The 13,619-nt window shown below is 41.7% G+C and overlaps 1 protein-coding gene across 1 annotated transcript; it reads left to right on the plus strand.

The window, feature by feature from the left end:
- The first annotated feature begins 4,655 nt into the window (after window positions 1-4,655).
- On the plus strand, window positions 4,656-6,063 carry LOC125125908 (DDB1- and CUL4-associated factor 12-like). Its single transcript, XM_047777603.1, is given in 3 exon segments — window positions 4,656-4,735; window positions 4,737-5,730; window positions 5,732-6,063. Coding segments are annotated over 3 exon segments (1,359 nt in total). The 5' UTR covers window positions 4,656-4,661; the 3' UTR covers window positions 6,023-6,063.
- Window positions 6,064-13,619: the final 7,556 nt, after the last annotated feature.

A 13,619-nucleotide genomic window follows, 5' to 3' on the forward strand; every position in this document is an offset into this window, starting at 1 on the left:
TCGACCCCTAGCCTGGGAACTTCCATATGCAGTGAGTGCAGCCCTAAAAAGAAAAAAAATTTTTAATGTATGGTTCTCTTTATGTTTCATTGATTAGTCTCATTTTGATACTTGAATAACTTCATTTTTACTTTGGACATTTTTTTCTTTTTTGGCTGCACTTGCAGCATATGGAAGTTTCTGGGCCAGGGATCGAATCAGAGCCACAGTTTCAACCTACACCACAGTTGCAGCAATGCCTGATCCTTAACCCATATGCCACAGCAGAAACTCCTGGACATATTATTTTTAATTTTTTAAATTTATTTATTTTTTGCTTTTTAGGGCTACACCGGAGGCATATGGAGGGTCTAATCGGAACTACAGCTGCCAGACTACACCACAGCACAGCAATGCTAGATCTGAGCCATGTCTGCAACCTACACCACAGGTCAAGGCAACGCCAGATCTTTGCCAAAGCGAGGCCAGAGATCAAACCTGCAACCTCATGGATCCTAGTTGGATTCGTTTCTGCTGCACCGCAACGAGAACTCCTTGAGATAATATTTTTTAAATTAAGTACTTTTTAAAATTTCAATTAGAAAGGTAATGACATTTATTTTTATATTGAGTTTTCATCCTGAAAACTTGTTAATCACTTTTGTTTCTATGGTTACCCTTATAGCTTTTGCAGTTCTACATACACAATTGTTTAAGCTATGAAACAAGAGAAGTTATCTTTTTCTGCCTTTTTCATTCTAATACCTATTTCTCATCGCAAAGGCTAGCATATCTTGTATACTGCCAAAAGGGACAGGAGTGATGAGTATTCTTGTTTTCTATGTAATTGTACTGAATAAGTGATCTTTGACCACTTACATGTGTGTCCTTTCATAAACATTTCTTTTGAAGATGCCCTTTAAAAGGCAATGAAAGTTAAAAAGACAAAAAAAAAAGTAATGAAAGTTCTTATTTATTCCTAAATTACTAGTAATCTGTCATGGATAATATTGAATAGTATAAATTGCTTTTTCTCCACCTATTAAGGTAATTGGAGATAGTTTTATTTTGTCAATGTGGTATTGTGGTGAATTCCATTAATTGAGATAGCAATTTAAATTGAAATAGACATGTATAAAAATGCATAAATCATACACTTGGCAGAAATATTACAAAATAAACACATCATGACATCACAACCTGAATAAGACACAGAGGCTGCTGCCACACATGCCCCTCTCATCCTGGTGGTGTTGATGCCCTGTAAGAAGACTTGTCTGCCCTTTCAAAGTCACTAGTATCTACTCCCCTCAATGAAAAAGGGTCAAAAGAAATACAAGCAAGGAGTTCCCACTGTGGTGCAGTGGCTTAATAATCCAATGGCAGTGGCTCCAGTTGCTCTGGAGGTTTGATCCCCGGCCTGGTGCAATGGGTTAAGGATCTGGTATTGCTGCAGTTGAGTTGTATGTCATAGCTATATGCTGGATTCAATCCTTGGCCCAGGAATTTCCATATACTATGGGTGAAGTCATAAAAAAAAGAAAAAAGAAATACAATTAAAAAAATGAAAGAGGAAAAGTTATAGCTAAAATTATAGAAATACAAAGGCTCACAAAAGTGATTACAAGAAATTACACATCAGGAGTTCCTGTCGTGGCTCAGTGGTTAACGAATCTGACTAGGAACCATGAGTTTGTGGGTTCAATCCCTAGCCTTGCTCAGTGGGTTAAGGATCCGGCATTGCTGTGAGCTGTGGCGTAGGTTGCAGACCCAGCTCGGATCCTGTGTTGCTGTGGCTCTGGTGTAGGCCAGTGGCTACAGCTCCAATTTGACTCCTAGCCTGGGAACCTCCATATGCCACGTGAGCGCCCAAGAAATGGCAAAAAAAAAAAAAGAAAAGAAATTACACATCAATAAATGGACAACCTCAAAGAAATGGATAAATTCCTAGAAACTTATGGTCTCCCATAAGTGAATCAGGAAAAAATAGAAAATATGAATGACCTGATTACGTGTAATGAAATTGAATCAGATACAAACACACACACACACACACACACACACACATACACACGCACACACAAGCCCAGGACTAGACAGCTTTACAGGTGAATTCTACCAAAAATTTAAAGGGGAATTGACATCTATCATTATCAAACTACTCAAAAAACTGCTGAGGAAGGAAAAGTTCTAAACACATTCCACAAAGCCAGCATCACCCTGATACAACAACAAAAGACAGCACACACAAACACACAAAATTATAGAACAATATCGCTGATGAATGCAGATGAAAAATCCTCAACAAAATATTAGCAAACTGAATTCAACAATATATTAAACACACACCATGTTGAAATGGGATTTGTCCCAGGGATGCAATGTAGGTATCAATGTGATACACTACATTAACAAACTAGGAGTTCCCATCGTGGTGCAGTGGTTAACAAATCCAACTAGGAACCACGAGGTTGAGGGTTCGATCCCTGGCCTTGCTCAGTGGGTTAAGGATCCAGCATTGCCATGAGCTGTGGTGTAGGTCGCAGACATGGCTCGGATCCCACGTTGCTGTGGCTGTGGTGTAGGCCAGCGGCTACAGCTCTGATTTGACCCCTAGCCTGGGAAGCTCCATATGCCACGGGAGCAGCCCAAGAAATGGCAAAGCCAAAAAAAAAAAAAAAAAAAAACAAGAAAAAAATCACATGATCATCTCAATAGTTTCAGAAAAAACTTTTGAAAAATTTCACCATTTATGAGAAAAACTCTGAACAAAGTGAGTACAGAGGGAATACAACCTCGACATAATAAAGGCTGTATATGACAAACCTATGGCCGACACCATACACAGTGATGAAAAGATCAGAAAGAAGACAAGGATGCCTGCTCTCACCACTTTTATTCAGCATGGTATGAAGTCTTAGTCAAAGGAATCAGATAGGGAAAATTAATAAAAGGAATCCAAATTGGAAAGGCAGAAGTGAAACTACTACTTTGCAGATGACAGTATATATAGAAAATCCTAAGGATGCAACAAAAAGTATTAGAATTAATAAATGACTTCAGTAAAGTTTCAGGATTCCAAGTCACAAAAGTCTGTTGCATTTCTACACTACATTCTTATGCTAACAGCCAACTAGCAGAAGGAGAATTGAAGAAAGCAATCCCAGGGAGTTCCCATCATGGCTCAGTGGTAACAAACCCAACTAGGATCCATGAAGATGCAGGTTCAATCTCTGGGCTCACTCTGTGGGTTAAGGATCTGGCATTGCCATGAGCTGTGGTGTAGGTCACAGATATAGCTCAGATCCTGCATTGCTGCAGCTGTGGCATAGTCTGGCAGCCATGGCTGTGATTCAACCCCTAGCCTAGGAACTTCCATATGCTGCAGGTGTACCTGTAAAAAAAAAGAACAAAAAAGCAACCCCAATTACAACTGCATCAAAAAGATAAAATGCCTAGGAATAAAGCTAACCAAGGAGGTAAAAGACCTGTACTTAGAAAACTGTGAGACACTGACGAATTAAAAAATGAAGATGAAACAGTGAAAAGATATACCTTCTCCACAGTGTGCAAAATTAACATTGTTAAAATGACCATACTACCCAAGGCAATATACAGATTCAACACACTCCCTACTTAAATACCAATGGCATCTTTCAGAGAACAAGAACAAATTTCTCTAAAATACATATGGAAACACAAAAGACCCAAAATAGTCAAAACAATCTTGCAAAGAGGAACAAAGGTAAATAACTTGAAACTGCGACAAAGCTATAGGAATCAAAACAGTATGGCACTGACACAAAAAAAACAGGTATATTGATCAATGGAAGAGAACAGAGAGCCCAGAAATAAACCTAGACCTGTATGAGCAATTAATCTATGACAAAAGAGGCTAGAATATACAATGGGGAAAAGACAGGCTCCTCAGTAAATGTTGTTGGGAAAAATGGATAGCTATCTGCAAAAGCATCAAACTGGACTACTTTCTCAACCATCTAGGAAAATAAACTTAACATGGATTAAAGACTTATATATAACACCTGAAACCATAAAATTCCCAGAACTTAACACAGGCAATACATTCTTTGACACTGGCATTAGTTAAAAAAAAAAAAAAAAATTTGGATATGTATCTTCAGGGAAGGGAAACAAATGAAAACATGAGACTACATCAAATTAAAAAGCTTTTGCAGAGGGACGAAAACCATCTACAGAAATGAAAAGGAGGAGTTCCTGTCGTGGCGCAGGGGTTAACGAATCCGACTAGGAACCATGAGGTTGCGGGTTCGATCCCTGGCCTTGCTCAGTGGGTTAACAATTCGGCGTTGCCGTGACCTGTGGTGTAGGTTGCAGATGAGGCTTGGATCCTGTGTTGCTGTGGCTCTGGCGTAGGGCAGCGGCTACAGCTCCGATTCAACCCCTAGCCTGGGAACCTCCATATGCCACGGGAGTGGCCCAAGAAATAGCAGCCCCTTCCCCTTTCCCGGCCCCAGTCCTCCTTCCCTCCTTCCCTTCTGCTTACCTCCCTTATTTTCTACTGCCGCCGGGGGTCCGGGCCATTTTCCGGGCCGAGCACGCTAAGGTGCGCGGCCCCGGGGCCCAGTATATGACCCGCCTTCTTGCTCCCCCACGCTTCCCCCGCCCCATGTGGCTGCGGGGCCTCGGCGGCGCTGCCCACTATGGCCCGGAAAGCAGTTCGCAGGAAGCGGAAAGCGCCCGCCTCGCCGGGAGCTGGGAGCGACGCTCAGGGCCCAGTTTGGCTGGGATCACTCACTTCACAAAAGGAAAAGACTCCCCCCAGTGAAGAGATCCTTAGTGTACTACCTGAAGAACCGAGAAGTCAGGCTACAGAATGAAACCAACTACTCTCGAGAGTTGCATGGTTATGCAGCACAGCAACTTCCCAGTCTCCTGAAGGAGAGAGAGTTTCACCTTGGGACCCTCAATAAAGTGTTTGCATCTCAGTGGCTAAATCATAGGCAAGTGGTGTGTGGCACAAAATGCAACACGCTGTTTGTAGTGGATGTCCAGACAAGCCAGATCACCAAGATTCCCATTTTGAAGGACCGAGAGCCTGGAGGTGTGACACAGCAGGGCTGTGGTATCCATACTATTGAGCTGAATCCCTCTAGAACACTGTTAGTCACTGGAGGAGACAACCCCAACAGTCTTGCCATCTACCGGCTGCCTACACTAGATCCTGTGTGTGTGGGAGATGATGGACACAAGGACTGGATTTTTTCCATTGCATGGATCAGTGACACTATGGCAGTGTCTGGCTCCCGTGATGGTTCTATGGGACTCTGGGAGGTGACAGACGATGTGTTGACCAAAAGTGATGCAAGGCACAATGTGTCACGGGTCCCTGTATATGCTCACATCACTCACAAGGCTTTAAAGGACATCCCCAAGGAGGACACAAATCCTGATAACTGCAAGGTCTGGGCTCTGGCCTTCAACAACAAGAACAAGGAATTGGGAGGAGTGTCTCTGGATGGCTACTTTCATCTCTGGAAGGCTGAAAATACACTGTCTAAGCTCCTCTCCACCAAACTGCCATATTGCCGTGAGAATGTGTGCCTGGCTTATGGTAGTGAATGGTCAGTGTACGCAGTGGGCTCCCAAGCTCATGTCTCCTTGGATCCACGGCAGCCATCGTACAACGTCAAGTCCGTCTGCTCCAGGGAGCGAGGCAGTGGGATCCGGTCAGTGAGCTTCTATGAGCACATCATCACTGTGGGCACAGGGCAGGCAGGGCTCCCTGCTGTTCTATGACATCTGAGCTCAGAGATTCCTGGAAGAGAGGCTCTCAGCTTGTTATGGGTCCAAGCCCAGGCTAGCAGGGGAGAATCTGAAACTAACCACTGGCAAAGGCTGGCTGAATCATGATGAAACCTGGAGGAATTACTTTTCGGACATTGATTTCTTCCCTAATGCTGTTTACACCCACTGCTACGACTCGTCCGGGACGAAACTCTTTGTGGCAGGAGGTCCCCTCCCTTCAGGGCTCCATGGAAACTATGCTGGGCTCTGGAGTTAATGACAACTAACTCTCTTCCAAAATGCAGAGATTTACACTAACTTCCATCCTCAGTTTCCATTTCTTCTTTTGATTTTTCTCCAGTTGTGCGAGGCCCTCATATTTTAGTGGGAACAGCAGAGTTTGCCTATAGTTGAGGCACTTGACAGGAAGAAGCTCTGTATGGAAATCTAAAAAAAAAAAATGAAAAGAATGCCTACAAATGGGATAAGATATTATCAAATGATATGTATAAGAGGTTAATATTCAAAATATACAAAGAACTCATCAAACTCAACATCTAAGAGAAAATAACCTAATTAAAAAATAGGCAGAGGACCTAAATAAACATTTCTCCAAAGGAGAAATACAGATAATCAACATACACATGAAAAGATGCTCAACATCACTAATTATCAGGGAAATGTACATCACAACCACAGTGACATAGCACCACAGACCTGTCAGAATGGCTATTATCATAAACACAACAAATAACAAGTGCTGGGCAGGATTTGGAAAAAAAAAAGTGAGCCCTCCTACACTGCTGGTGGAAACGTAAATTGGAAGAAGCCATTGTAGAAAACAGTATGGTGGCTAATCAAAAAATTACAGTTAGAATTACCATACAATCCAGAAGTTCCACTAATTTGAAAATGTATATGTACCTGAATGTTCACTGCAACATTTACAAGACCAAAGATATGGAGGCAAACTAAGTGTCCCTTATAGATGACTAGATAAAGATGTGGTATTTATATACAAAGCAGTATTACTCAGTCTTAAAAAAGAATGTAATCTTGCCATTTGTTGTTTTGGCCATGCCTGAGGCATGTGGAAGTTCCTGGGCCAGGGATCGAACCCAAGCTACAGCAGTAACTGGAGCCATAGCAGTGACGATGTGGAGTCCTTAACTGCAAGGCCACCAGGAAACTCATTTTTGTATTTTTTACAAATTGGAAGGTTTGTCAATCACTAAAACAGCTGCTGGAAGTTGAATAAATATATGAAAATAGTATAGTCCTGCAAGGGAAAAAATAGATTAATAAAGCAAACAAAGTGCTAACTACAGGAAGATTTTAAATACTTTTGAACAAGGGATATTTGCTATGAAATGGTAATAACGTTTTTTTTTTCTTTTTACAGTTGCACCTGCATCATATGGAAGTTCCCGGGCTAGGGTTCAAACTGGAGCTGTAGCTTCTGGCCTACGCAACAACCACAGCAACGTAATATCTGAGCCACATCTGTGACCTATGTAGCACTTTGTGGCAATGCTGTATCCTTAATCCACTGAGTGAGACCAGCGATTAAACCCACATCCTCACAGATACTATGTCAGGTTCTTAACCCACTGAGCCACAATGGGAACTCCTGATTTTCTTTACATGAAATATAAAACAGGGGAAATTATTGAGAAAACAGGTGATAAAATTATAAAGAAACAAAAGGAAATTATCTTTAAAAATTTCTGGAAAATGGCAGAATGGGAAGAAACCAAGTTCACCTCCTCCCATGGGCATGGCAAAAATCACAACTATTATATTGCAACTATCTCTAAGAATGACATAAAGACTAGCAGAAAAGATTTTCCACAACTGACATAAATAAGGAATCAGGAGTTCCCTGGTGGCTCAGCAAGTTAAGAATCCATTGTTGATCTTTCCACATGCTGTGGGCATGGCAAAAAAATTTTTAAATAAATAAATAAATAAAAGGAACCTGGTTCAGTCCCACTTGCTGATCTTAGAGAACATCCCAGAGAGGCTGGAGGCCACTGGGATGGACTCCCTTTGAGGACACAGATGCTGACAGCAGCCATTTTCAGGAGATTGTTTTACCATAGGACAAGCACAATTTTGGAGTCCTCCATCTAACACTGGGGGACTTACCAGCATACTAGCAGGCCATCATATGTCCTGGATGCCCCCTGAGCCGAGGACCCAGACACCCCAGGACTCAGCTCCACCCACCAGTGGGCCAGCAGCCACTGTATAAGGTTAGAAAATATACTGGAGTTCTCTGGCAGCCAAGGATTTTAATCAAGAGTTAGAAAATATACCGGAGTTCCCTGGCAGCCACACAGGCCAGGACACAGTCCCCCATCAGTGCTCACCCAGTGGTCAGATCCACTACAAGAGAAAGACACAGGCAGCCCATGTAGGGATCAAGCCCAGAGCATATAGCACAGACGTCTGGAAGGGAGTGTGCTTATGGGAACACAGGTTGTCTCCTACATAAAGTCACAGCTATACAACTGGGAAATGTTAACTGACCCCCTAATACACAGAAATAAACACAGAGGAGTTCCTGCCGTGGCCCAGTGGGTTAAGAATCCAACTGCATCTACTTGGGTTGCTACAGAGGTGTAGGTTCAATCCCTGGCCAGTGGCAGTGGGTTAAAGGATCCAGAGTTGCTGCAGCTGTGGTTCAAGTTCAATCCCTGGCTGGAAACTTCCATATGCCATGGGTATAGCCAAAAAAAAAAAAAAAAAAAGAGAGAGAGAGAGAAAAGAAATAAACACAGAGAAGAAAATTAGGCAAAATGGGAAGACAGAGGAATATATCTCAAATGAAGGAACAAGACAAAAGCCCAGAACAAAAATTAACTGAAATGGAGATAAACACTACCTGACAAAGAATTGATGGTAGTGATCATAAAGATGTTCAACAAATTTGTGAGAAGAATGATGAACATAGCAAGGATTTTTAATCAAAAGTTAAAAAATGTACTGGAGTTCCCTGGTATCCTAGTGGTTAAGGATTTTGCATTATCATTGCTGTGGCTTGAGTTTGATCACTGGCCAGGGAACTTCTGTGTGCCATGGGTGCAGCCAAAATTTAAAGAGTTATAAAATATAAAAAGAACCAAACATAGCTGAAAAATACAATAACTTTAATTAAAAAATATACTAGTAGGCACAGACAAGGGCCTACTAAACAACAACTAAACAACAAGAAAACTAAACAACAAGAAAACAAACAACCCAATTGAAAAATAGGCAGAAGACCTAAATAGACACTTCTCCAATAAGACATATGGATAGCCAGCCAGCACATGAAAAAAATGCTCAACATCACTAATTATTAGAGAAATGCACATCAAAACTACAATGAGATACCACCTCACACCAGTCAGAATGGCCATCATTAACAAGTCAACAAATAACAAATGCTGGAGAGGGTGTGGAGAAAAGGGTACCTTCCTTCACTATTGGTGGGAAGAAAATTGGTACGACCACTATGGAAAACAGTATGGAGGTACTTCAGAAAACTAAATATAGAACTACCATATGATCCAGCAATCCCACTCCTGGGCATATATCTAGACAAAACTTTCATTTAAAAAGATTCATGCAAAATAAATAAATAAAAATAAAAAGACAGATGCACCCCTATGTTCATTGCATCATTATTCACAATAGCCAAGACATGGAAACAATCTAAATGTAAACTGACAGATGAATGGATTAAGATGTGGAACATACGTACAGTGGAATAGTACTCAGCCATGAAAAAGATAAGCTAATACCTTTTGCAGCAACATGGATGGAACAAGAGATTCTCATACTAAGTGAAGTAAGCCAGAAAAAAAAAGACAACTACCATATGATATTACTTATTTGTGGAATCTAAAATATAGCACAGATGACCCTATCTATAAAACATAAACAGATTATGGCCAAGGAGTGCATACTTGTAGTTCCCAGGGGGAGGGGGAATGGAGTGAGATGGACCAGCAGTCTGGGGTTTTTGGAATGCAAACTGTTAAACTGGGACTGGATGGGCAATGAGGCCATATTGTACAGTACAGGGAACTGTGTGTGATTGAGTCACTTTGCTGCACAACAAAAAATGAAGAAACATTGTAAATCAACTATAATTTAAAAGTACACTAGCAGGAATCAGCAGTAGATGATACAGTGGAATGGATCAGTGATCTGAAAGTCAGAGTAGTGGACATTATTCAAGCTAAACAGAAATATGAAAAATTAATTTTTTAAAATGAGGATATTTTAGGAGACCTCTAACACCACAAGTGTACAAGCATTCTCATGATAGGGGTTTCAGAGGAGAAGAGAGAGAGAAAAGGAAGAAAAGTTATTGATGAACAAATAGCTGAAAAACTTCCCTGACCTGGGAAAGTAAATAGACATCCTGGTCCAGGAAGCACAGAGAATCTCAAAAAAACATGAACCCAAAGAGGTACACACCAAGAAAAGTTACACTTGACATGGCAAAAATTAAAGAGAAAGAGCCATTAAAGCAGCAAGAGAAAAGCAACTAGATACATACAAGGGAACTCCAGTAAGACTGTCAGCTGATTTTTTAGCAGAAATTTTGCAAAACAGAAGTAAGTGGCATGATATGTTCAAATTGATGAAAAGTGAAAAAAAAAAAAGCCAAGAATACTCTACCCAGCAAGCTATTATTCAGATTTGAAGGATAGAGTTTTATAGACATGTAAATTTAAAAGAGTTAAGCACTACTGAATCAGCTTCACCAGAGGGAAGGGACTTTTCTAAATGGAAAGGAAACTATCACAACTAGAAATACAAAAAATAGCATAGGGATAGCCACTGGTAAAGGCAACATATAAAGATAGTAGATCAACACTTAAAAAGGTAGCAAGAAGTTTAAAAGAAAAAAGTAGTAAGATCACCTATCTCCACAATAAGAAGTTAAAGAATATACAAAACAGAAAGATGCAAAATATGATGTAAAAACATTAAATATTGAAGGTGATGGTAAAAATCCAAGGTTTTTAGAAAGCATTTGAACTTAAGATAGCAACTTAAAATAATTGTTGTGCTTTCTTAGAATATTCTATCAAAAAGCAGCAGAATACACATTCTTTTTGAGGGCACACAGAACATTTATAGGTCACATGCTAGGTAACAAAACAAGTCTCGATACATTTAAGGAGACTGAAATCTTTTTTTTGTCTTTTTTTGCCTTCTCAAGGGCCGCTCCCGCAGCATATGGAAGTTCCCAGGCTAGGGGTCTAATCAGAGCTGTAGCCACTGGCCTACGCCAGAGCCACAGCAATGCGGGATCTGCAACCTACACCACAGCTCACGGCAACACCGGATCCTTAACCCACTGAGCAAGGCCAGGGATAGAACCCACAACCTCATGGTTCCTAGTTGGATTCATTAACCACTGAGTCACGAAGGGAACTCCTGAAATCTTTTTTTTTCCCCCTCTCTCTCTTTTCTTGCCTTTTCTAGGGCTGCTCCCACAGCACATGGAGATTCCCAGGCTAGGGGTCTAATTGGAGCTGTAGCCGCCTGCCTATGCCACAGCCATAGCAAGGCAGGATCCAAGCTGCTTCTTCGGTCTACACTACAGCTCACAGCAACACCGGATCCTTAACCCACTGAGCAAGGCCAGGGATCGAACCTGCAACCTCATGGTTCCTAGCTGGATTCGTTAACCACTGAGCTATGACAGGAACTCAAAGGAGACTGAAATCTTTTTTTTTTTTTTCATCTTTTTGCCATTTCTAGGGCCACTCCTGCAGCATATGGAGGTTCCCGGGCTAGGGGTCGAATCGGAGCTGTGGCCACCGGCCTACGTCAGAGCCACAGCAACACGGGATCCGAGCCACGTCTGCAACCTACATACACCACAGCTCACAGCAATGCCGGATCGTTAACCCACTGAGCAGGGCCAGGGATCGAACCCGCAACTTCATGGTTCCTAGTCAGATTCGTTAACCACTGCGCCATGACGGGAACTCCAGGAGACTGAAATCTTATCAAGTATCACTCCTCACCTCAAAGGTATGTGACTAGAAATTAACTACAAGGGGAAAAAATTGCAGAAAGCATAAATACATGATGGTTGAATTATACGCTACTGAACAACAAATGAGTGACTGAATAAATCAAAAAGGAAATAAGGAGTTCCCGTTGTGGCGCAGTGGTTAACGAATCCAACTAGGAACCATGAGGTTGCGGGTTCGGTCCCTGCCCTTGCTCAGTGGGTTAAGGATCCGGCGTTGCCGTGAGCTGTGGTGTAGGTTGCAGACGCGGCTTGGATCCCGAGTTGCTGTGGCTCTGACATAGGCTGGTGGCTACAGCTCCTATTAGACCCCTAGCCTGGGAACCCCCATATGCTGCGGCAGCGACCAAAGAAATGGCAAAAAAAAAAAAAGGGAAATAAAAAAAAATACCTGGAGACAAATGAAAATTGAAACACAACTTTCAAAATCCACGTGATATAACAAAAGCAGTTCTAAGAACAAAGGTTATAACAATAAAAGCCTACTTAAGGAAACAAGAAAAATCTCAATTAAACACTCTAAATTTGAACCTAAAGGAACTAGATTAAAGAAGAACAAACAGGCTTTCCTGTTGTGCTTCAGTGGTAATGAACCCGACTAGGATCTGCAAGGATGCAGGTTTAATCCTTGGCCTCGCTCAGTAGGTTGGAGATCTGGCATTGCCATGAGCTATGGTGTAGGTAGCTGATGCAGCTTGGATCTTGCATTGCTATGGCAGTGGCTGTGGCCTGCTGCTGTAGCTCCAATTAGACCCCTGGGAACTTGCACATGCCACAGATGCGGCCCTAAAAAAAAAGAAGAACAAACAGAACCCAAAGTTAGCAGAAGGAAAGAAATCATAAAGATCAGAGAGAAATAGAGACTAAAAAATAGGAAACACCAATGAAATTCAGAGCTGTTTTTTTGAAAAGATAAAGGGTATATACAATTTTATATCAGATATCTATTGTTCAAAAATGGTTAGTCATCCATAGCTTAGCACTTGACTCGCTTTTTATTTATTTATGTATTTATTATGTATGTATGTATTTATTTATATTTAAGGGCCACACCTGTGACATATGGAAGTTTCCAGGCTAGGTATCTAATCAGAGCTGTAGCTGCCAGCCTATGCCACAGCTACAGAACGCAGTATCCAAGCCTGGGACCTACATGACAGCTTTTGGCAATGCCAGATCCTTTAACCCACTGAGTGAGGCCGGGGATCAAACTTGCATCCTCATGGGTACTATTCGGGTCTGTTACAGCTGAGCCACAATGGGAACTTCCTGACTCACTTTTTAAATCTTTTTTTTTTAACTTTTGCAAGACAATACCATTTTCATGTACTGATTTAACTACTAGCAATTACTTTGGCAGCTCCACGTTTTTACTCTTTTTTTTTTTTGTCTTTTGTTGTTGTTGTTGTTGCTGTTGTTGTTGTTGCTATTTCTTGGGCCCCTCCCTCGGCATATGGAGGTTCCCAGGCTAGGGGTTGAATCGGAGCTGCAGCCACCGGCCTATGCCAGAGCCACAGAAACACGGGATCCGAGCCGCGTCTGCAACCTACACCACAGCTCACGGCAACGCCGGATCCTTAACCCACTGAGCAAGGGCAGGGACCGAACCCGCAACCTCATGGTTCCTAGTTGGATTCGTTAACCACTGCGCCACGACGGGAACTCCCACATTTTTACTCTTTGGACCAATGTCTCTAATAATATTTTTGAAAAAAAATTAAATGGTAGTAAATCTAGTAACTCTTGTGTTCTGCTTTTGTTTGTTCTGCTCTCATCTCCATCTCAACACATTCATAGTTGAACTAATCACGTTCAGGCACTAGTCTCCAGG

The sequence above is a fragment of the Phacochoerus africanus genome, chromosome 4, assembly GCF_016906955.1.
Source record: "Phacochoerus africanus isolate WHEZ1 chromosome 4, ROS_Pafr_v1, whole genome shotgun sequence".
NCBI lineage: Eukaryota > Metazoa > Chordata > Mammalia > Artiodactyla > Suidae > Phacochoerus > Phacochoerus africanus.